Source organism: Tinamus guttatus, unplaced genomic scaffold (assembly GCF_059628265.1).
Source record: "Tinamus guttatus ecotype Peru unplaced genomic scaffold, ASM5962826v1 Tinamus_guttatus_pri_ptg000318l, whole genome shotgun sequence".
In the NCBI taxonomy this organism is placed as follows: domain Eukaryota; kingdom Metazoa; phylum Chordata; class Aves; order Tinamiformes; family Tinamidae; genus Tinamus; species Tinamus guttatus.
The window spans coordinates 657,202-680,067 of NW_028288852.1; the positions used below are offsets into that span (position 1 = coordinate 657,202).

Genomic DNA, 22,866 nt, shown 5'->3' on the forward strand with positions numbered 1-22,866 from the left:
TTAAAATCCTTATGCACCCTCCCACTCTCCTACCTTGCCCCAGCCCCACTTAAAAAAAATAGGTTAGCATTTTATATTGTGATTTGGTGTCTTTGATTTCTCTCCCAGCACACTTTCCAAACAGCATCAGTGAATAACAAGTACAAAAGAAAGAAGCTCAGCCGGGGTGCTTCCCAGCCCACCACACACAGTCATTTCATAACATTACAAGCAGAGCAGACCAAGTATGTCTGAAGGTGTCCACATTTTTTTTTCTTTGAAAAAAGGCTAATTAGGGCAACATTTACCACAGAACCAATTGGAGGAAAAGGGAAAAAAAAACAAAACAAAAACAAAAACCTTGATTTCATCGCAAACACTAAACAGTTACCTCTTCAGTTAACATTTTAAAACCACTAACTTTTACCTAGTATGGTCAAGTAGATCATTAAAATGCAGCAATCTAAAAAATCAAAATGCCTATTACAAATAAAAATTTGCTTCTGGGAATAGCTACACAAACAGATGTATTTCTTTGAACAAATATAAACAAAACAGTCTAATTTAGACTCCAGTACAGCACTAAAAGTTCAAACTTTAAGATGCTGAACAATCCTTTTCCACTTCAGTGCAGTGTAGGAAGAATAGCACACATTAAAGTTTGTTACGAAAATAGAGTTTATTAAAAACACATCCCTATTGTTTTGAGGAGCTTTCACCGTTACCTTTTCTTAAATTAAAAAAAAAATAGAAAGCACTTCTACTTCTGATTTGTAAACTTTTTAAAGTCAAAACTTTAAAAAAGTTACAGCAAAAAAATGGGTAATATTTTAATCACGTCTTCAGTATCTTGTGTTATGTTGTGGCTATTTTAAATAGAAGGGAAGCAATCAAATTGCTTACAACCTCCCAGCGACTGCTGCGGGGCTGCGGTAGAAGCAGAAGCGAGTATGATACAGCAGACTGTACAAGGCTAAAGCTCGACACGCCAAGCAACGTCCCTGCCGGGCGCTCACCGATCCCAGTCTCTAGCGAGGGGCCTCGGCGACCGAGCCGACCTCCTTCTCGGCTTGTTCTGCACATGAGGTAGCCGCAGGCGTTAGCGCTTCGTCCGCTTTTACACCCGTGGGTTCCGACTCGCCTTGACCGAGTTCGGAAACAATGTCTGCATCTTCCATCCTGTCGCCGTGGGAGTCATGGTTCTTGTCGCCGTCCTCCCTGTCCATCACCTCAAGCTTCTCCTTCCCCCGGGTTTCTTCCTTGTCCCTGCGAGACTCCCTGTCTCTCGAGTCGCGCTCGCGGTCTCGGTGCCCGCTGGACCGCCTGCTCCTGTCCTCCAAGTCCCTGTGCCGCTCCCGCTCGGGGCTCCGCCGGCCCCACTCTCTCCTCTCGCGGTTACCGAGCCGCTCGTGCTCTCGGTCATCACTGCGGTTCCCGTAGCGCTCGCGATCGTTCTCTACCCGGTTTCCAAAAGACCTCCTTCCTCCAAACCTCTCCTGGTCTCTGTTGGGAGTGAAAGTCTGCCTGTCGTTCCTGAACTGCCGTCCATCCCTGTTCTCCTCCGGTCCGCTCGGGCCACTGCTGCTGGGCATCCCGCCACTCGGCCTCACAAAATGGCCGGGCGGCGGGAAGGGCGTCTTCATGCCGTGCGGGGGCGGCATCGTGAAGCCGCCAGGCCCGGGCGGCGGCCCCCTGTGCATCATGTGGGGCGGCATGTGGCGCGGCGGCATCAGGGGGAAGCGCTGCAGAGGCGGCGGCGGCGGCGGCATCCCCGGCGGCCGCTGCAGCGGGATCAAGCCAGGCCGCGCGCCCAACAGCCCCGTGGACGGAGTCTGCAGCCCAACAACGGGCGCCGGCGGCGGCGGTGCCACTGCTTGAGTACCTGCAACAAACAAACACACGCGCATGAAGAAGGGGAAAAACCACGTCGGAACAAGCTGTGGGGGAGAAGACATTCTTACAGGTTCAGTTCTAACCAAAATGGTCTCATGAAGCCAGTAACAGAGCACCCATGTGTGTGTGCACATGCACATGCTGCTTTAATGAGAACGTACTGTAAAAGGGGCATAGCTAAGAGCGTAGCTTTCAAGCTGAAGTTTGTCTCGTGCTAAGGGCAATTAATGACCAAGTAGGTAAATTAATCGCTTCTCCCAAAGGCATCACCTTGCGCAGGAGCAGTTACCGTTGTGCAGGGCAGAGCTCTGGCTCACGCTCACTTCGCTCCCAGGATGTGCTCTGCCAACTGCCTCCTGACTGAACATCTTCCCAGTAAGTTACGCTTTCCAGGGTCCTAACTAAAGACACCTCCTTTACTAGCCCTGTATAAACCTCCTCCCCGTGTCATACACACAGTCCACACCGCATCTGGCGCCAACACCTGGGGTTTGGCCTGGGTCTACAGCAAGGTTTGTCGAGTGCGGAAGAGGCAGCAGATACAAAGTCAGCCATGAAGCCAGTTAAGGTCAGAACGAGAAAGCGGGAGGAAACAGGATTACGAACAGCTCAATTTACCATTCCAGACAAGATGGCTACAACAAAGTCTAGTTTTAATAAACTAAACCTTGTAACATAAACTAACAAGAAATGCAACATGAAACTTTGGGGCATTTTTTTAATACAGTTTTCCATCCTTTACAGCATACATCCAAGGCCAACTGTTTCCCCCTTTTACATACGGACTCCGTTTCCACGCGGTCCTCAGGACAGTACAGATGTATTTACACACACAGGGTCCCTCAGAACACGCCACCTGAGGAAGCCCAGCCCGGAGCTCGCTGTCACCACCGCAAGCAGCAGCGATTCCAAACGATCCCAAGGGCACCCGGCTCCTGCTCGGTGCCTCCCACGGGCACCGTGCGCAGGCCCAGCCTGCACGTCTGCTCTCACTGCAACTGCTGACACTCCTGCCTCATCCCAGGGGCTTTTACACTGGCTCTGTCCTGTGCTTCTGCACTCCCCTACCTGAAAGTAATCCCCACAGCTGACAGAGCACATGATCAGAGCATGCATTTTTCTAAAAAGTGATCCCGACAGGCCTTTAGAGATCATCAACAGCAGAACAGGCAAAAACCCTATCCTAATCTCTCTTCTTTTCTTTTTAAAATTTGTTGAGGTCATAAAGAATACTCTATTTCAGGCTCTATCACTAAAAATGAAAGTTAAGAGTACCAGCAATGTAAGTTAATATACACTAGAACTAAACGTTTAGCTAAGTATCATCACTGTAAACTTCACTTTGCTTTCAAGTTAATGAGAAAAATGGAGTAGATGCCCTTCAATTGTATCAGCTTCTCTCTGCAACTTAAGTGTTTCTATCCCAACTAACCACAGCATTCTGAAAATGGCATTTAATGCCTTTCCACCACAGCACTTCTTATACTAAATTATGCCCCTGTACCTTCTCTAACAGAAATCTTTTCACTTTAATGCCGTTCATACTTGTATTAGAAAGAAATCATGTATTGCTGATTTGTAGAGCCCAGGCAGCAGAGACATGAATATTCTTCAAGTCCACGGTATCATCTTACCTTCCCCTCCAAGCAGCCACTTCTAAGGCTTGCTCTGTCACACTCTTTGAAAGAAATGATCAGCCAGCAATAGCTTATTTTTTCCTGTTTGCTTTTAATTTCAAAACAAGCAGCACTCCCCCTCCTTTTGCAATCGTAAGGCTGTAGGCCTATTTAAACTCCTAATTTAACCTAATTTAAACTCCTTGTGTGGCTTCACACTGTGCAGACCTGATGAGACAGACATATGGCTAGTGATATCTTCCAAGAATTTTATTTTACTAAATTGTTAGTTTTTGTGGATATTTTCTGATTTACAATCAGCAAAAGAGCTTTTCCCCCAGAAAATTAATAAAGCACAAAGGCGTAACTGAGATGAGATGAGTTCAGGATAGGTAAATACTTTTGCTCTATAGCAACACAGTAGGTGAGGATATGACAGCGTGAAGGTCAAGTGTGACTTTTTTTTTTCCAATCAGGTAGCAGTAATGTAGTGTTTCAACCTTATTTCCACATAGAATTATTCACAGAAGTGTAACAGTATCTAGAAACTCATTCTTCTGCAATCTGGACCACATCATCAGGGTAGCTGAACAATTTTTATTTTAAATAAACCTACTCACACATTTAGGCTGCAGTATCCATTGCAAAGAATCATTAAAGAGTTTCCTTATAGTGCTGACAAATCAGGCACTAGTTAAATATTTGCTCCAAAAGAACCATCCAGAAACACATTCAAGTTTATTGAAAATGCTTGATAAAGTTAATGGCACAGACTACATGCTCATCTTCCAGGAAAATTTCAGACCTCTGTTACCTCATTAGGGCAAAGACACTTAATTAAAATTGAAAATAGTTTCAATAGTTTCTCCAACTTGAAATATCCAAGCTCCGAGGGAGAAAAAGTGATTTAATGACCACCTCATCTCTGTGCAGACGCGTGCCAGGCTGCCTCTGTCCCAGCCTGTATTTGTGTCTAAGCACAAGCCTTTTTGTAATCCTTTCACCCTGCTTATTGGAATGAGCCTCCGTCCACAACTGACTGTTCTGCACGACTCAGGTGAGACGCGGCTTTGCTCCTGCGGTAACGCTCCGAGGCGGCCCCTAGTACATTGAAGTTCCTTTGGGTCAAAGCTGGAGAAGCATACGTTGCTTTCACAACTTATTTCTAGTTGTGACTTTTACCATTACCGGGGATGGTGATTACAAGGTCCTCAGGAACACGAAGAGAGCGTTTAACAGGAAGAGCTCAGGTATCAACGTACTAGCACAGCCCCTCACCAAGCCCCCTGCAAAGCTTCAGACATGTAAGAACCACCACAGTGTCACACATTTCATAATTCCGCTTTACTCATCAGGCAGAGCTCAAAATGGCTATAGCTGTCCTGAAGAAGCATCTTCTATGCAGAGAGGCCAGAGCAGTCTTCCTTACTGCTTGATAATTAAGTAAAAAGACAGATTTCCAGGTCACTGGAATTCCATTTCCCGTTACCTTCTCTTGCTGCTCAAGAAAACCCACGTTCCCTTGTGACAGTTATCAGTTACAAATGCTAACATAAGTGAGATTTAAAACAAACAAAAAAACAGAACTCTACCAACTAAGTGATTCCATCCCCCATCTCTCCTCCGATCTGTTAGACATTTTTCTCAGCTGCTACAAGAAAGCAAGGGAAGCAAAGGTATCTAGCATACCAACATTGCTTCAAACACAGCTCTTTTTGGAAATGTGATGGAAAGACATTTGGGAACAAGGAGTCAAAAGCTTCAGCTACCAGCAGAACAGGCTGAAGGTTTACCCCTCAAGTTTGATGTTATGCCACATTTAGCAAGTCGCATTAAACCGGGGGGGATGCCGCATCTTAAACTAGAAAATTAAACACAATCAGGAAATACTTGGAAATGGTACCAAATACACTGTTTTGAGTCATTGCGTCTTTCTCTGGGGTTTGATACAGAGTCCTTTAGAACAGGCCAAGAGTGCAAAGAAGGAACCCTACGCTTAGTCCAGTACAGACTCTCCCCTTAAATAACCTGCCTTAAGGACCCACATTTTCCAGGGCAGTTGAGGCCCATCACTGAAGACAGTAAGAGTTGGTTCCTATTCACTTAAGATTTTTTTAAAAAGGATGTAAGAATCAAACTACACAAATATACAGTGTTGGCTACAGGTATCAGACTTCTAAAATTCTTGCTTTGTAAGACATGCACACTAAAACTGATCCAGGCCATGTGAATCACGAAGGTAAAATTTAATTTCACGAATGGTGCTTGAGGATTCATGTTTTCCTTACCTCTGAACTCTCATTCAGTAGTATAATCGGTATGGAAGCAACACTCATATATGCAATTAGGAAAGATGCAGTGTTTGTTAGGCTTTTAACACAGGCCTTCACCAAAAGTGAGTGGGAATGTAGCAAGCTTATCATTGTTAATATCCTGTATTACTTAAAAATTGACACTTCCTTTTATCAGATCTACTTCATAATACACAAACACTGTGATTAGCTCAAATATTACACACTGTCTTTTATGATTTAATGCAGATTACAAAAAGACCATGTAGCTGCTTAGGAGCAAACCAGCAAGGGAGAAAAGAATAATAATTCAGAGTGCATTAACAGAAAACAAATACCATGCTCCATGAGAACTATGGTATATTATTCTTAGATAGTATGTAATAGTATGTAAGTTTGGGTATAAAGAGCATTACACCATACCTACAAAACTGCAATATGGTGTGTTTAATCAAGATAATAATCACAGAATCTGAATAAAACAAAACATCTGCAACAGCAATTTATTACTGGTCCAGATTACAGCATTTGCTCAGCACTCAGACCAAGTTGACAAATCAAACCCTATCACTTTCTGCAGTAGTTGCATGTAAAAAGTGTCTATAAAAATTCTGTCCTGCAGATCATTTAAAAGATATGAGCAGCACATACTCAAAAAATCAGTTACAATCTGGATCATCTTGTCCAAAATAAGAACAAGAGGTTGTAACAACAGGGAATATGATCAAGGATACAACTAAATTGAAACAAGCTGGAGGGTTTTTGTTTTTGTTTTTTGTTCGTTTGTTTTTAAGAAATTAGCACAAAAATTTAGATACAATGTCCACAAGGGATCACTCCTTGGGAGTCACAAACATGCCGTCGTTGGAAGTGATGAAAGAATTACACTGGAGGAATGAATGGAATTAGTGGAGATGAAACAGAATGTAACTTAGTAATGCTAAGAAAGCACATGAAATCTTACAAGAATCCATCAATTTAGAATTACTTTATAACATATCTTCCATTAAAAAAAAAAAAAAGGACAGATAGATGAGCTTCATTTTGAAGTTACAGAAGTTAGGAAAGAGTTCCTGCATTTTTACAGACTACATGAGGCATTCTCAGGCATGGTTATGGGGTTTAGGTTTCTACGGGAGTCTCTTCAGAGCCATCTTCATTCAGCTTTGAAGTCAGCTCGCAGAAGCAGCTTCTTCTATGCTGCCCCCAAGATCCGAAGGACGCTTCTTCGTTCTTCTTGATAAGCTACTGAAGCCCCTTCCCCCTAGTTCCCCGGGCAGAGTCCTCAGGAAACACTCCACGATGCTGTCAAGCCCATCCTTCTACCTTCTTATCTCAGCTTGGAGCACCACACCACAGGCACGCTTAAGTAGCTGTTTAAGGGGGCCTCACGAAACACTAGTCACGCAGCCAGTTACCTGCCCGGGGAGCTAAATCCTATGTGCTTGGGAGCACAAGGCCCTTCTGCCTGAAGCACCTGGTGGCCCGGGGCAAACTGCACCTACCTACTCATGCCCGTGTCCCGTTCCCACATGTTTGCCCTGCGCAAGCTGCAGGCTTCGCCCCGGGGGGAGCCCTGCAGGCGCCCCGGCTGCAGGCGCGTGCGGAGCCCCACGTTCCTGTCCCGCCCGGGATGAAACCTGGCACGCAGAACGGAGAGGAACCAGGCCCAGCCCGGCCAGCTCCCGACTTCGGATGAAGGGGAGGGAGGACTGCAAGGGATGCTTCTTCCTTGCAATCCACATACAGCACACATGGCGGGGTGGGGGGAATCACCTCATGTTTTTCTTCCAGCTTAAGAAGAGACCAGATCTGGTCTCTCGCAGTCATAGTTATGCTCAACTGCTGAGTCACAGTGGTTTTAGACAAGAGCTCCCTCTGTCTCAACTTACTGGAGAGACTTAAAAGCAAGAGAGACCAAAATTATTCTTTTTCTTTTTTTTTTTTTCCAACCTTTAATCATGTAAAATGTTATAATCTATTTCTGCTGCTTTTGTTATATCTTACATCTCATTGTGAATAGTCCCCTGTAACTCTGAAATGTCAGGAATGGAAAAACTTTACTTAACTCCTTGATTTTATAACTTCCCTTTGAAATAAGACATTTGTCGATACCATATGTAATTACTTGAAAAAGGAACAGAGAAAGCTTTTAGTTAGTACTTCGGTTCTCCTACACTGTGAATGTACACAGACTTATAATCTGAAAAACAAACAAAAACGTCACACCCTCTCTGACCCCTTCTTGATGAGACTGACTGCATGGCAACTGCATCCTCAACTATCCCATACAGCAACTAATAAAAACAAAGGTAAATGCTTGATTCTCTAATTTATAAAACTCACCTTCCTTGAATTTGTAGGAGTAAAGACTACTGTCCCCCCCAAGTGACATGGGCATTTAAATTGCTTCACTTTCAATCTTTTTTTTTTTTTTTTTTTTTTTTTTTTACAAAAGCTTTTTCTTCTGTATACAGCAACAGAGCCTTCCAGCGAGGAATGATGCATTTCAAAGGGTTGCAATAAAAGGCTCAGGTTACGATATACAAGACACAGTAACATAAAACTTCAAATAATTTGGTAATACTGGATTACCATTATAAAAAACAGAAAACATCCTTTAGCTATTAAGACGTGTGTCTTGAAAAAGTGTAAAGGCAGATAACCCTTATCACTACAAAACACACCCTTGCTGCCACCACGGTTTTTTCCTTAAGCCCATCTCTATCTGTCAAATGGCCAAGCTGCTCTCAGAACACCTAGTTACTGGCTCTGGACGCCTGCTCTGCTGGACGTCACAAGCAGCCGGGTTTGTAGAGGGAAGAGGCTCGTCGCTTTTGAACAGCTCCGTTTAGGAGGGTGTCGTCTAGAGCTTCCAACGTGAAGCATCCAAAAATCACTAGTCACAGCAGGAAAACTTATGCATTGAATGCAACAGAGCGGTAAACTCTCAGAGGGAGAAAAAGAAAAATCTTAAGTTTGTTCTGCAGTTAATACTGCACATGTTTAGGAATAAACACACTTAAAATTAATCTTCATATCCTTGTCATGCTCTCATTTAGAGGTCTGAAATCACATAAATGGAACAATCCTCTCGTTGCCTTCTGACTGTATTCTTGACACTGAACAATAAAGGGCCAAAGATAAATATTTAGCCAACCCCTGCAATACTGAACAGCACGCTATCCTCTACTTCTCATGTTGAGGTTTTTCATAGATTTAAATCTATGAAAGATATCCAGAGTTAACTCATTTTAGTAATATGCTCTTTTGACAAGCAAAAAGGTTTCAAAACCTGTAAAACAGGGTTAAATGAAAGCTTTTTAAAAATTTATTTTTATTAAAATAATTTATTCCATACAGAAATAGTATGTCATATTTTGACAGATTTTAAAAAATACAGTTTTGAAAGAATACTCTTCTGCTATATGTTTATAGAAGTCACTATACATGCAAGAATCAAGCCTAAAACACGGTTCATGTAACAATGTTTTTTCATTAAGATATTCTACAAACTTGCAATTTGTTAAACTAGACAACATGCCACTGGCCTGAATTTGTAAGTTAAAATTTACAGTTTCGTTTCTTCAAAAAAAAAAACCCAGAGATCTTCAATAACACCAGTTTTACTGTTTCTTCTGTGCAAAACCAGCCTTTAAAATTATTTCAAAGCAGAAATTTGAACAAATACTGAAAATCCACTTTAGTTTCCCAGAAACTGTAAATCAGCAGCAAAATGAAAACCTTATTTCTAATTCAGAAAACAATAAACTGGAGAATAAATACAAAAAGAACTTACCAAGAAGTGGAATAGCTTGGGTAACAGGAGCAGGTACATTAGTAGGTGCTACAGGAGGTGGAACAGTCGGATATATTTTGGAACTATCACTAGTTTCTGCATTCCCTCTGGATCCAGATACCACCGTAGGGATGGGATTTCCAACAGATGCATCTTTTGTAGTGTCTTCATTTACCCCAGCTGCTGTAGCTAAAGAACAATTGCATTAACTTTTTTTTTTTTTTTTTTTTTTTTAAAAAAAAAAGGTCAGTTTCTCTGCCTTCATGATACCTTTCTTCCACAGCTACTTGCCCAGGATTCAAACACTTACAGTTTGGGATGTTAACTGCTGGAGTGTGAGGAACAGATACTGGAGGAGTTATAGGTGGTGGTGGTCCAGGAGGAAGAAAGCCTATAAGAAAAGCATTTATTAACATAGCGTATCACTTAACCAAAATGTGGTTGTGCAGGTTTTTTGTTTGTTTGTTTTTGTTTGTTTGTTTGTTTTTTAAATCACATAGCCAATAAAAGTAGGCGCAACATAAAGGACTTAATATTTCTATAAATACATAAATGTACCTGGTGGTAAATGCATTGGGTTGAACCCTGGTCGTAAGAAGGGCGGTGGCGGCGGCGGTGGCACCCCAGGAGCAAATCCAGGAGGAGGGATTCCTAAAGGTGCTGTGAAGGCAGGGGGTTGGAGGGCGCCCACCACAGGGGGGCCTGAGGGATGTGGTGGAACCTATGGAAAGGAAGAGGAAAACGATACTATATCAAGACTGAAGGCCTTATGTACAGATTTTTCTTCTTTGCTTGGTCCATCAAAACAAGATAGCTTAAACTATCTTAAATTACATTGCAATAAGGTGTCTTAAATAATTGATCTAATTAGCAGTCAAAGAACTCCAGCTTAAAATATAAACATTAATCTTGTTTGCCTCTCTTCTTAAAGGAAGAATGAGCCTCTGCGCTCATCAATGTTATGACATGCTGATCTAACATCTAAATATAGCCATTATACAGTAGCCAGTATAAATTTTATTAGCCAGCATGGTATACTGCACAACTTCAGAGCAATTTCAGAACTTTTTATTTAGTTAGTTTTTCTTAACCAGCTAGGTTTGCCTATTAGAATGACCTTTGCTTTCTTTACTTTGGCAATTATTATTGGGATTTTCATTCCAGTCTATGTCAAGCTGCTTGTGGACTGAAGTCAATCAAAAGTAAAGCACCTCTCAAAGCAGTTTCCCCCGGCCAGAGGAGACCCTGAGGACGACCCCGGGCTGCCGGAGGGGCACCACAACCAGCAGCAGCTCAGGCGCTCCGGGCAGGAAGAGGTCTCACTCCAGCAGGTGGAAGCCAGCAGAGTTCCCCAACTCGCTTCCCAGCGGCAAGGGCCCTGTGGCCGGAAAGAGGCTTTCCAGGCCAAAGAACTACACTTTCCTACACGGGCTACCACTCGCGCAGGGACATTACTGATTAAGGCCCCTAAGGCTACTTGCACCCTCGCTGGTAACGTCCAGCGACCTGGGCTCCCATCCCTGCACGTGCAGCCCGCGGGGGGGTGGTACTGGGAAGCCCGTGTTCTCCCTGCAGGGAGATGCAGCTCTTTGGGACGTGACCCCTAAGCAGGGAAGTGCCACCTGCCTGCAGTCCGACCAAAGCTGCCGCCAGGCCCTGGCCTGCAGCGAAGCGACTCAGGAGGACACGAGGAGCTACCGAGGCAACAACAGGGACTGCCCGTGGGCAGAGGGCAACCAGAGCTGACCCGCGTCACGGACAGCACCATGGTGGGCGGCTGGATTCGGCAGGTGGTTCTGCAGCCTAAACTGGGACAAGGCATCAAACCTGCTCTGCTGGCGTCCCACGTGTCACCCCGCCTCAGGGGCTCACAGAGGCACCAGGGCAGACGGGCGCCGGCTGCCGGGGAGCACCCGGACAGGCAGACGGAGCCCGCGGTCTCCGCGTGCCAGCGCTCCTTCCAGCTCTGCCGGAGCGAGCAGCCTCCCACCGCCCAGCAGCGACCGCCACAGCCCCAACCACCGAGGCCAAGCACGGGCGAGAGCAGCTCTGCTTGTGCCATGGGACAAAACACGTCAGACAAACTGCAAAGGGGTTATAAAAAGTGATTTAAACGAAAAACGGCACATAGTGAGCTATTTCCTTTAGGTGTTATGCCACATTTAGACATACGCATAGCAAAAACAAGTTACCTTTACTACTAACATCATCTATATCATGAGAGCTGAACCAAACCGGTAAGTTTTGAGAACTATTTACAAATTGTTAAGCTATTTTAATTTATAGTGCTCTAGAAAAGATAACTGAACTGGTCAAGTGTAATACAGCCTAAATAATAACAATAATGAACTGTATGATGCACGTATTTCATGGTGAAGCCAGAGACACCGACCAAATACAGCTCCCTGATCCCAGTCTGAATTTGCAAATACTACAGGAAAAGTTCCTTTGCCATAGTAAAAAACCAACAAGACTGATGCGACTGGAACAAACTCACCTCACTCTCATGTTACAAAACTGCTGGGTTTCTTATTTATGCTTTGTTTCACAGTGTGAATTCAATGAAAAAACACTAATATTACAGTTAATTTTAATAACAGCTACTTTGTACTAAAGCCCTCTGAATTTCAAGATTTGACCTGCTTGTTTATTTATTGAAAAAATCTTACAGAATTACAGGAATCCTGTGTCAAAACAGAATTAACCATTCTATGCTCTGAAACCATGGGCTTGGATAAAATATTTTTGTCTTTGAATAACTGGAGTTCATCTTTTTTTTTTTTTTTTGCCTATCTGCCATGTTGTGGCTCACAAATCATATTTTCCCAACATTTAAAATAGTTTTATTCAAAGGTCTTCAAAGGTACATTAGTATTTTAAGTGAGCAGAAAAAACGATTACAATAAAACTAGTAACAATCGTTTGTCAAGAAGCTAAAAGAGAAACAGATTATTAAATACCTGAGAGAATAACTTTTTTGTTTTTAATTACTGCAAGATATTTAAGCTAACAATTACTTTTAACATACATCACAATAAAATTTTGAGCTGTACATAACTTTGAATCTGACAGGCTACACCTGCATGTTGGTTCATGGCAGCAGTGAGGTTTTGAAGCACATGCTGCGTCGCTCCCACTAACCACGTGCTGCCTCAATTCCCAAGGCTGTGTGGGTACATGCAAACTACCTCCCTTTCAAAGGGAATGAGACCAGAAGCTCTGCTCCTGCTGGGCACAAAATGTGCTCCAGACCTAGTGGGCTTGGTTTTTCCAAGTCTGCCTGTGGCTTAGCAGAACAGGAAGTGTTCTTCAATTACATTGTGTTGCTCTTTTATGAGGGAAAGAGCAAGTAACCCAATTTTAGGTGCATAGTGGATTTATGGCACAGGAAAATTACCTGTGTGAAGTGCCAGCATGGGCAGTCTGCTAACACGAGCAGTTATAATTGCGGACAACGTGAAACACACATTCAACTACTTAAGCTATTCATCAGTTCTGATGAGCTATCCAAAGCAAACAAGAAGCAACTCTCACCTGTGGAGGAGGTACAGTTATTGGTGCAGGCATGGGAACGGGAATTGGAACAGGTAAAGCTTTAGGTATAGGTGAGACTGGTTCATTATGTGTAGCTTCTGCACCTCCATTTTGAGCTACTTCATTTTCAGACTTCTTGGGAATCCCCTTCCACTCTGCATTAGAAATAAAGGAAGAAAAATAAAAGGTTCAGTAGAAGTGGACAAGTAGTCAAGTATTGCCATGTAAAACCAGTATGTTTTGCAATGTTTAAAAAAAATGAAGCCAAATAAAATTATTTTGCAAACAAAGAGAAGCCTACAGAAATAAGTTTTATTTAAAGGGTATTTCTGAAAATGAAATCCCCAAATTACTTTGAATACAGTACAGCAAACCACTGTCATTGAAAAAGGGCAAACAAATCTACTCCTTTCATTCGTCATTTCCCAATTCTACTCTTTGTGCCAACGGCGCATGTGCACGTCCAGGATACTAAAGCTGCAACAAAAGCAGCAAGGCTGCCTTGGGAGAAGCCTTCATCACATTTCATTATTCTAGGGCAAAGCAGCAGCTTTTTCACTTATTTGAAAAGCTATTTTTGAAAATCTAAAATTTACAACTCAAAGCAAAATGAAAATACAACAATGTGGAATGACTACAAAACAGGAGGAACATCAGCTTCAGGTTTAAAATCACATTTCAGCAGCTAAACAGCATTACCATTCAACAGTTGCACAGTTAAGACCAGCAAAATAACCTAGAGTGCTAGTTCAATTCTTACGTAAATACTGCATTTATTTAGTATTACTTTTAAAACCACAACAGCTAGCACTGTGGCTTATCCTTAGCAATTCCATACTGACATAACCTGTAATTGATTTGGAGCTACTGTTTACAACAGATGAAATTATTTTTTTAATTCAAAAAGAAACAAAACCTGCTCTTTTTTCGGCTTATATACAAAATTATTTCAGCCAAATTAAACACAGTGCCTCCTAAAGGAGCTGAAATTCTCCTATTAATACAAAAACCAACAAACAGAGGCAATCGGAATGGAAACATTTTATTTTCACACAAGTACTTCAAACGGAGGTTCCCTTGCCAGAGACACGTCCCACAAACCGGAGGGCCTGCGCCAGCCCCGGGGCAGCTGAGCCCGGATTCCTGGGGAGGGCAGAGCGCAGTGCAGCCGGCAGGACACCCGCAGCTCCAGTGCTGCTTAGCCCGCTCCCCTCGCGCTAACGACCCACCAGCACTGACCACCTGGGTGTCCCTGTAAGCCCCAGGTCACCCCGACTGCAGCCCCGAGCCACGTGAAGGCTGCTACACGCCACCCTCAGGAACATCAGCCACACCAACCTCAATACCACAGTATGGGGATGACTGCTTAAAAAAACACTTTTCAGATCCAACAGTATTTTACCTGGACAAAGAGTTTCGTTGTCCAACATTCCTCCTTCACAAAAGCTTTCCAGATCTTCGGGCTTCACTTTGTCCCATGGTATGTAGGTAACCCCCAATTCTACATCCCAATACTGCTTGTAATCTGGCTTTATTCCTTTATTCAAAGCCCATGCAATCTTGGGGGAAAATATATGTAGTCAGTAACATGTTTTCACTTTAATGACTAGGTTTTCACTAAATAGCACTACAGTTTGAGGTTAGGAAGCAAAGGAGAATACTCTAATTGAAATAGCAGGAAAAGTAGTTCAAGGGCAAAACTCAAATAGGTTATGTAAAGCAGAATTAGCTTTTATGTGCTATTCTGACCAGCAGTTGCATACAGTTTTTGAAGAAAGCACTTCTATGCTTCTTTTAAGTGATCCCAGGTCATTTCAGCTAACTAGAATTGCTCTATAAGCACAACAAGCATTTCTTCAAGTGAACTTTATTTTGCTTCAGAGGACAGTGACCCTCTCTAGTATAATGTTCTACAGAAGAAAGAACTTCAACAATGAATGACTTCTACCACATTATTATGTGGTAAGGCTTCAAAGAGTATTAATAAAGCTCCGTTATAAGAAAAAGTAACCAGCATCAAGGAAAATCATGGTTAACAATCCACTGTTACAATTAAAAGACACACACCGTTTTCGCTGGTGGAATATATAACTATGGGCAATCTCTTAGGGAAACGAACACAAATTCTATGAGCTGCTTTACAGAACAGGAACAAGACTTAACATAAACAAGGCTCATTCATATATATGTCTACATATCTTACAAAATAGCATATCTAGAATGTATAGAAGTCTAGAATGCAATAAAAAAAGAATTACAATTAATTTTAGAAGAATTTGAGACTTTGTAAGAAATACCTTTATGGATTTCTGGTTCACTTTGAAGTTGCCTCGGCTCAATTTCTGTAGGGCGCGATAAGCATCTTGTCTGTGCACCATTACAATATAGGCACATCCTCGAGGCGGTATCATCTGTTTGTATTTTAAGAAAAAAACAAATTGTTTTTGCTACCACAGTAACAAAGCAATTAACACGTAACAGTTTAACTGCAGTTAAATGGAATATCAGTAGGTTTCTCAGAAAGGACTACAGACATATGACCATTTTTAAGGTTTTAAAAGCTGAAGTGGCAAGTATCTTCCTGAAATAAGTTTCTGGTAAATGCGAAGCAACTTCTTATGTAGGAAGTTTATAACTGTATTCCATGTGAGAAGATTAATTCATATTGCATATTTAATCCTTAAAATGGCTAAAAAGTAGTATTCGTTTAAGTGCTGTGGCCTTGGAATTAGTTAATTTGTTGGAAGAAAAACAACTCTAATACCTCAACTTTATTCCAAATCTCAAATTGCCGATTACAACTTCATATTCAATTTTATCTGCAGGTTTATTGCAATTTTTATTATATTATTTTTAATGCATTTGAGGAAGAACAGAATACATCCTGTTTTATAAAATTTGAAAAGTGCAAGAAAGTTACAACCGCAAGTTGGGTTTGTTTTGCTTAAATAAAATTGCTACTGGAACACAACTACTGTTTATCTATAAAGTATCCTTAACACAACAAATCTTAACAATGCTTTTCCAAGCTTATCTAAAATAATAGAAGAGAAACAAATAAGAGCAACAAAAACACCAGTAAGGCTCTATCTTTCTATAACTAGACAACAAGCAGCAGCAGAAAAAAAAAGAGGAAAAAAAAAGAAAAAGAAACCCTCAGTAGCATAGAATTTGCCCTATGTCCACCTCCTCAATGGCCTTTTATCATTAAAGCTTGAGCTTTATGAAAATGGGGTCATCTTCTGGACTAATCCCAACAGGGCTATCTTTTTTAAATGTAAAGCTACACTAAAGCAACTGTCCTGTCTCCCCCTCACGCACACGAAACACACAAATGAACCGAGTTCACTGGTTAGAAAACACAGACATTCTGTTAGAACACAGAAAGAGACAGCTGTTGAATACTGTGAATGTATCCATCTTTTTTTTTTTTTTGCTCCTCATAGACTGAAAAGACTTTTTGCAACCAAGGCATATCAAAGTGGCTTGCACTATGCTATTTATACTTACATTTATTGATTCAATTGGGCCAAACTCCTCCAAAAGACTTCCAACATCCTGCTGAGTAGTCCTTTTATCAAGTTGTCCGACCCAAAGTGTAGTACTACAGACTACAATCAAAAGAGTTAACACAGCTTTAAAAGCAGTTGTAAGTACAGATCTCAAGCCAAAAATCTTAAAATAGTCGTGTTAACAGTCGCTTATGACATTCCAATGAAAAAGCCTGCTAACATTAAAATCTATTTTGCAATCTTTAAAAGGAGTATTTGAAAAACACTTTTTGCCTGCCTGGGGCTGAATTAAGAGTTAAAAACAGCAAGAACATCACAATCAATCACTGTTAGAACACACCTACAAACAAGCTTTCTAGTTAATTAATATTAACAGGTGACTTGCAAGCACAGGTTGTGAGCTCTGCAAAACACAGGAAGGAAAAAATGTTTTGCTGCCAGCACTGCTCTGTGAAATATCCTCCCAGCACCTGTGGTGGATATTCCACAACAAGGGAACTCACTCTGAACACCATGAAATCCAAGCTCCTGGCCAGCATCACAAGTTACAGATACTTACTAGCAAGATGATACTTAATCATTTATAGCGACACACCCATTACTATAGTGAGATTTTCCTCCAGAATGTGCTGACGAATCAACTATAATGAGTAACAGAACTTATATCCTCTTTAGTGACCTATTCAATGCCATTTACTTCCATGTTAAGAGAAAAAAAAATATTTAAAGGATTTCTTTCTCTGTGATGAAAGAGTAAAGCAACATGTTTATATCTCACTTCTGTCCTCAGGCTAATAAAACTTTAGATGAGCTCAAAATATATTCTCAGAAGACTATTATGTCAACTTAACACTCATCATCTATGTCTTCCTCGCTGAGTGAAATATAGTTGCTAGACTTAAAGAGTCTGATGTAACAAAATCTGGAAGAGATGCTGGCAAAAAGAGTATCTTACAACACTGCTAGTAAGCTTTGAAGCTAACGGCTACCAACTTTTGCATCACCTTAAATAGCATCTTTTTTGTCTTTTTGTTTGTTTTGAAGCTTTTGTCCTTTTACATCAAGGAGAATGTTCTCCTTTTAGTTGATATTAAAGGGAAGATTTCACATCGCCAGAGAATGACAACTGCATTTTGTCTATAAATACAGGCAAAACCAGGATTATTTCAGAATTGAGAACATTAGCCTTTGTGTTTTCCAGGTCAAAGCTTCTCTACAGATTTGAGATACACACCATTGAATCATTACAGAAATTATAATCATGTGCTCAAGTTGCTGTTTAATCTACTTTACCTTACATGTCCTAAAGGAAAGAAAAATGTGTTTCAGCTTTTTCCTTCCTCATTTTAGAGTCAAAATATTTCCAACTTAGAGATATTCCAAAAAGGCTGAATTGTCTAATATGAGGGTAAGAAGGAGCAGGAATAACGATAAATAATGATAACTAATAATAATTAATAATAAACTGGCAATCGTTATCTAAACTCAGTCTCAGATCTCTAATGCTTTAAGCACTGAAAACTAAGCAAAGATACACAAAACTGCTAGAAGTTACATTTTTTAAACAATATACTGAATTGTCTGGCACGTGTTTTTGGCAAGATGGCAGTTCAATAAGTCAAAAACAACAACAGAAGTCAGTCACCAGTGAATTATTTCACATCAGTCAAATATTTCTGTCAGAAGGAGTTGTCCTCTGAGATAGCCTGAGCAGAAGTTGTGTAATGAGTGGAGTTTCTGACCGACAGATGAAAGACAGATGAATGTGTTTTCCTTCACATTCGTATTTTTTTTTTAAATACCGAAGTCTGTCTTAACAGTGCACTCCTACGAAGGCATAGAATTTTTTTGAAAACACAGTAATTTCTTTAACCTCAGAGAACTCTAGAATTCATTAAAGAAAATAGTGGATACTAAAAAGAAAAACACCCGTTATCTGACCAAGGCAGATCTCGAGCAGCTGAACAGCAGCACCAGCAGAACTTGCGAAGCGCCATGGACAGCAGACAGAAAGAGCAAACTCACCACTGACAGTTTCTGCCTTGATCTGCGGAAGGCCTTTCGCCCTGCGCTCCCTCTCTCTCTCGCGCTCCCGTCTTTCCTGCGAGCGAGACTTGGGCGAGTGTCGGCGCCTGTCCCTGGATCGCGAGCGGGATCGGCGATGGCGCGACCGGCGAGACCTGGAGCCGGACCGCGAACGCCTCCTTTTGGGCGACCTAGTTTAAATAGCAATTTACTTTCAGCCGTTCTGACCCGGACACAGAGAGACAGGCAGCTACTTCACGGATCTAGCTAACTAATCAGGCAAGAGTTCAGTTGTAAAAAAAATACCAACCCAGGACCTTTCACATGCATTTAGGACTACAGCAAGTTATGATAGCAGCTCTCCACCCAAACATTTAGTCAGTTTAAAGTTTCTAATCTTCTCTGTATCAGTTTTATATTAAAGTGAGAAGCAGAAGTATTCTATAATAGAAATAAAATGGCAACTCAGAGTCTGGAAGAGAGAGTAAACCTCCAAAGAAGCCGTATGAAGTTTGGCAAAGGAGAAGACTGGTAATTAAGTAGATGGTTTTGCTTAGTACTGGAGCCAGCTCTCTCAGGTCCTGGGAAACTGCCTCTCTGACAAGCAGTGGACCTCGATACACCAGATCACACATCTCTTGATAAGAAAAAGCATCTTTCAAACACAGACAAAATTATCACATTTTGCCTCGCTAAAATTTAGCCAGTACTAACAGATGCGAAAGTTATTCTCTGCCAGTAAAAAGAACTACAGTTTTCCTTAGCTGGCTTTCAGGGGTACACAAATCCTTAAATCACTAATCTGTCTCCAGGACATTCAAAGAGGCAGCTTCTCTGAGCACCAGGCCTACGCTCTCCTTATTACACAAAAAAAGGAAGCAAAACTAGTTTTGGACATTATGCACTAAAGTTTATATTAAATTCCAACACTTTATACAATGTATACCTTATAATTAAAAGAACTTCCACTAATTTACCTTGATGCAGATCTAGATCTTGACTTTCTGCTGTCAGAAACATGTCTTTTTCCTTCTTGAACGGGGGGCTGTTCCACTTCCATATCCTGAAATATTCAGTTTTGTTGTTGTTATTCTGAGCATTTTATTTCATTTTGTGTCTTAACTAAATTATGTAGCAGCACTAAAATTATACTGAATATTCATATATGTGAAACTGAAACACAATTCTTCTCAAACTTCACCATTACTTTACAGTCACTAACAAGGAGACAGTCCAGTATTACATGATTTTAACACAATCACTGTGAAAATACTAAAAACAGTTTATGCAAAAATTCATATCATCAGTCCATAAATTAATTATATTGAAATGTTAGATTTAAGTCATAGCTACACAGTATAACAAAGAACCACCCATATCCTATTTCTCTGACGTTCATTAAAATTTTACCAACATTATGTTCTTGAAAACCTTCCTAGAGATATTTATATTTAAAGAATGAGTTTGGCCTTAAAATTAAGTAGCTTAAAGTTGTGAACACATCCGTAGACAAAATGAACATGTTTGTATACAAAAAAATGGGGATTCTAAATATATAAGCACTTGCTTAAGTTGAAAGGAAACAATACAGGACAATTCCTAAGTAGGAGAGATTAAAAAGATGACAACAACAACAAAAAAAAGGAACAAAAACCCCACAAACGACAAGCACCAAGCTAACCAATCCTGCAGGACAATTCTGCTGGAAAGAATCCAAAACATACTGTGTCCTGCCCAAGCTTTAAATAGTCTTCACGATGCAGTCCTGCCAGGAAACATCTGAGCAGACAATCTCTCAAAACTCAAGACTAACAAATTTGGTACAGAGAAACTCTTGAGAAGGAGCTCCTTCTGGGGTAATTACTAGAACCTGTGATATCATCGGTCTCCACATAAAGACAGCTTAATACCGTTTTTCTTATTTAACACTTCCTTTTCTTGGAAAAAAAGGAAGTAAAAATATTCTAGTGCTGAGCACATATCAATTTTCAGTACCCCAACATTATCTACAGGCTCCTAAAGAACTGCTTTAAAATCTTTTTAGATGCAGAATGTTAGCACCTACTTTAGGAACTCCTAAAACTTATTTAATTCATTCATTCCTTAACATAGGCTCAAAAACAGTCTTGCTCTGATAGAAGCCAGTCACTGAACAAACAATACCCTCCAAAACCTTAGGAACAGGAGGGAAGGTTTTTGGTGGTTTTTATTTTTCAATAAATAAACAAAAAGAACTTTTACAGACTTCTGAGTCCATTTCCACTATTTCAGAAAAACTAGCTTTTTCAAATAGCTTCTCTCCAGAATCAGAGTATGCTGTTTGGCTCTGGTGTTGTTGACGTGGTTGTCAGGTAGCACTGTGGCTATCCACATTTCTTGCAGATAAACTACTCTCACAGCCAACTCCAGACATGGTTTTCATGGTATTTATTCTTCTGAAGAAGTTATGTGTATTTGAGAAAATTAAATATTAGAACATAAGTACTTATATATTGAAAAGGGTCTCCACCTGCTGATGTGTTTTCTGCATATGTGTTTCAGTCTGTACAGGGAAAGGAGTCTGAAATGTCTGCTGTACAGGTGCTGCTGGCGGAATCACAGGCTGAGCCATGGGTGGAAACTGCGGGGTAGGCAGGAGACCGAAACCCGACATTTGCCCATTAGGAGGAAGTGGAACCTTCAGGGAAAAAAGAACACAAACTTCCAGTTAGGATAAAACCCTGTTAGACTTTCCAGTTCAGTCAGAGCAAAATTGTCCCTCTGCTCAAATTTCACAATACAAGAGCAGAAGCCTGAAAGAAGCAGGTTAAGCATCCTATCTGCAGAGCAAAAAATAAAAAAGCTGTATTGGAACAGAGAATGAAAACAACTTTCTCTGGAAAGCTGGAGAACTAAACCACATTCACTCATCACTCAGTGAGAGCATCTCCTCTGTGCTTCTCCACTGAAGAAAATGACAAAATTCAAAAAAGACTAGGACAACAATTTTAAAAATTTATTAAAGATATTTAGTTTTTTAAAAGTTACCTGGTGGCGCATTGGATCCTGTTGCATTCCCATCATTCGTTGCTGAAAAGGATCCATATTCGGGAGTTGTGGAAATACTGGTTGTTGCATACCTTCTGCTGGAAAACCACTGAAACCAGTAATATTTTGGTGAGAAAAGTCAACAGACAGAGAGGGTTTTTTTGCTTTTATCTTACATATTTATATGTGCATTTACACAACTTGCTTCAAATTTAGAAGAAAAAAAATCTTCATTATGATCCCACCTCTCCTCTGAAAAGCAAAAACAAACTCAGGAAGAATGGAAGCATCCATTTTAAGATGAACCCTTTAACATTTTAATAAATGCTACATAAATGCTATATGTTTAAACCTCTTTTCCCCCTGTACTTAAACAATCCTGCTAAACTCCTTAGTCTATGGAAGCAGTTCAGGAAGATTGTCTATCCTAGGCTAACTACCCTTCTTACCAGTTCCTCCTTCAGGAAGGACAGAAGTGACACTTTTTCCCTCAAGGAAAAATAAAGTCAGCCATACTTTTGCTGAAAAAACACACCCCTTTATTCTCCAAGCTTCAGAGCAGAAACTTGAAGTCTGGGAGGAGCGTAGGGCAGAGAAGAAGGGCTATGTCTGTCACAGTGGGGTTGCAGTAATGCCATTCACTTCCTGATTCAACACGCAGAATGGACAGTGCTCAGGGAATTTATGAGGTTTGTGCAGCTAGCAGGAACTTTTTACAGGATGCTGTTTGTGTAAAAAACTAAACAAGATTACAGGAAGCTAAAGGAATTTCATGGTGATGTGAACAGAAATGTGCAGTATTTTGAGATACAGGTGTCCTAAAATTCTCACGTGCTTCTGGACAGCTCAGTTTTTCATAGAGAGCATCTCTCATTTCGCATGCACTACTAGAATCCAATTTTCAGAAGCATCTTAAGCAACTATAAAATCACGAGGACAATGGCTTTAGAGTGCTACAAACAGAGCATAAAACCTGCTGAAAAACCTAGTCCTGTGATCTCTAATTGAGAATACACAGAGAGTGGATATGTTTGACCTACCTCATCTTTCTGAACCTCCAGAGTTCACAGCTGTGTAATAGGGAAAATGCTACAAATTTACCCTAAAAGGCATTTAGGTCAACTAATGCTTGTGGATCATTAAAGTGCTTTAGGTGACCGAATACAGCAAGAAAGTTCATGACAAAACTA

The 22,866-nt window shown here is 41.0% G+C and overlaps 1 protein-coding gene across 2 annotated transcripts in view; it reads right to left on the reverse strand.

Annotated features, from left to right (window-relative positions):
* Window positions 1–639: 639 nt before the first annotated feature.
* Window positions 640–22,866, reverse strand: part of SCAF4 (SR-related CTD associated factor 4) — a 42,232-nt gene continuing 20,005 nt past the window's right edge. For both annotated transcript variants that reach the window (XM_088528954.1, XM_088528953.1), the window contains 12 exons: window positions 21,677–21,785; window positions 21,159–21,326; window positions 19,627–19,712; window positions 18,650–18,840; window positions 16,623–16,723; window positions 15,410–15,523; window positions 14,515–14,671; window positions 13,113–13,267; window positions 10,137–10,299; window positions 9,889–9,969; window positions 9,579–9,767; window positions 640–1,861 (listed from right to left, as the gene is read on the reverse strand). In XM_088528954.1, coding sequence (XP_088385080.1) covers window positions 1,008–1,861; window positions 9,579–9,767; window positions 9,889–9,969; window positions 10,137–10,299; window positions 13,113–13,267; window positions 14,515–14,671; window positions 15,410–15,523; window positions 16,623–16,723; window positions 18,650–18,840; window positions 19,627–19,712; window positions 21,159–21,326; window positions 21,677–21,785 — 2,368 coding nt within the window. In that variant the 3' untranslated portion in view covers window positions 640–1,007. The remainder of the gene's footprint in view (window positions 1,862–9,578; window positions 9,768–9,888; window positions 9,970–10,136; window positions 10,300–13,112; window positions 13,268–14,514; window positions 14,672–15,409; window positions 15,524–16,622; window positions 16,724–18,649; window positions 18,841–19,626; window positions 19,713–21,158; window positions 21,327–21,676; window positions 21,786–22,866) is intronic.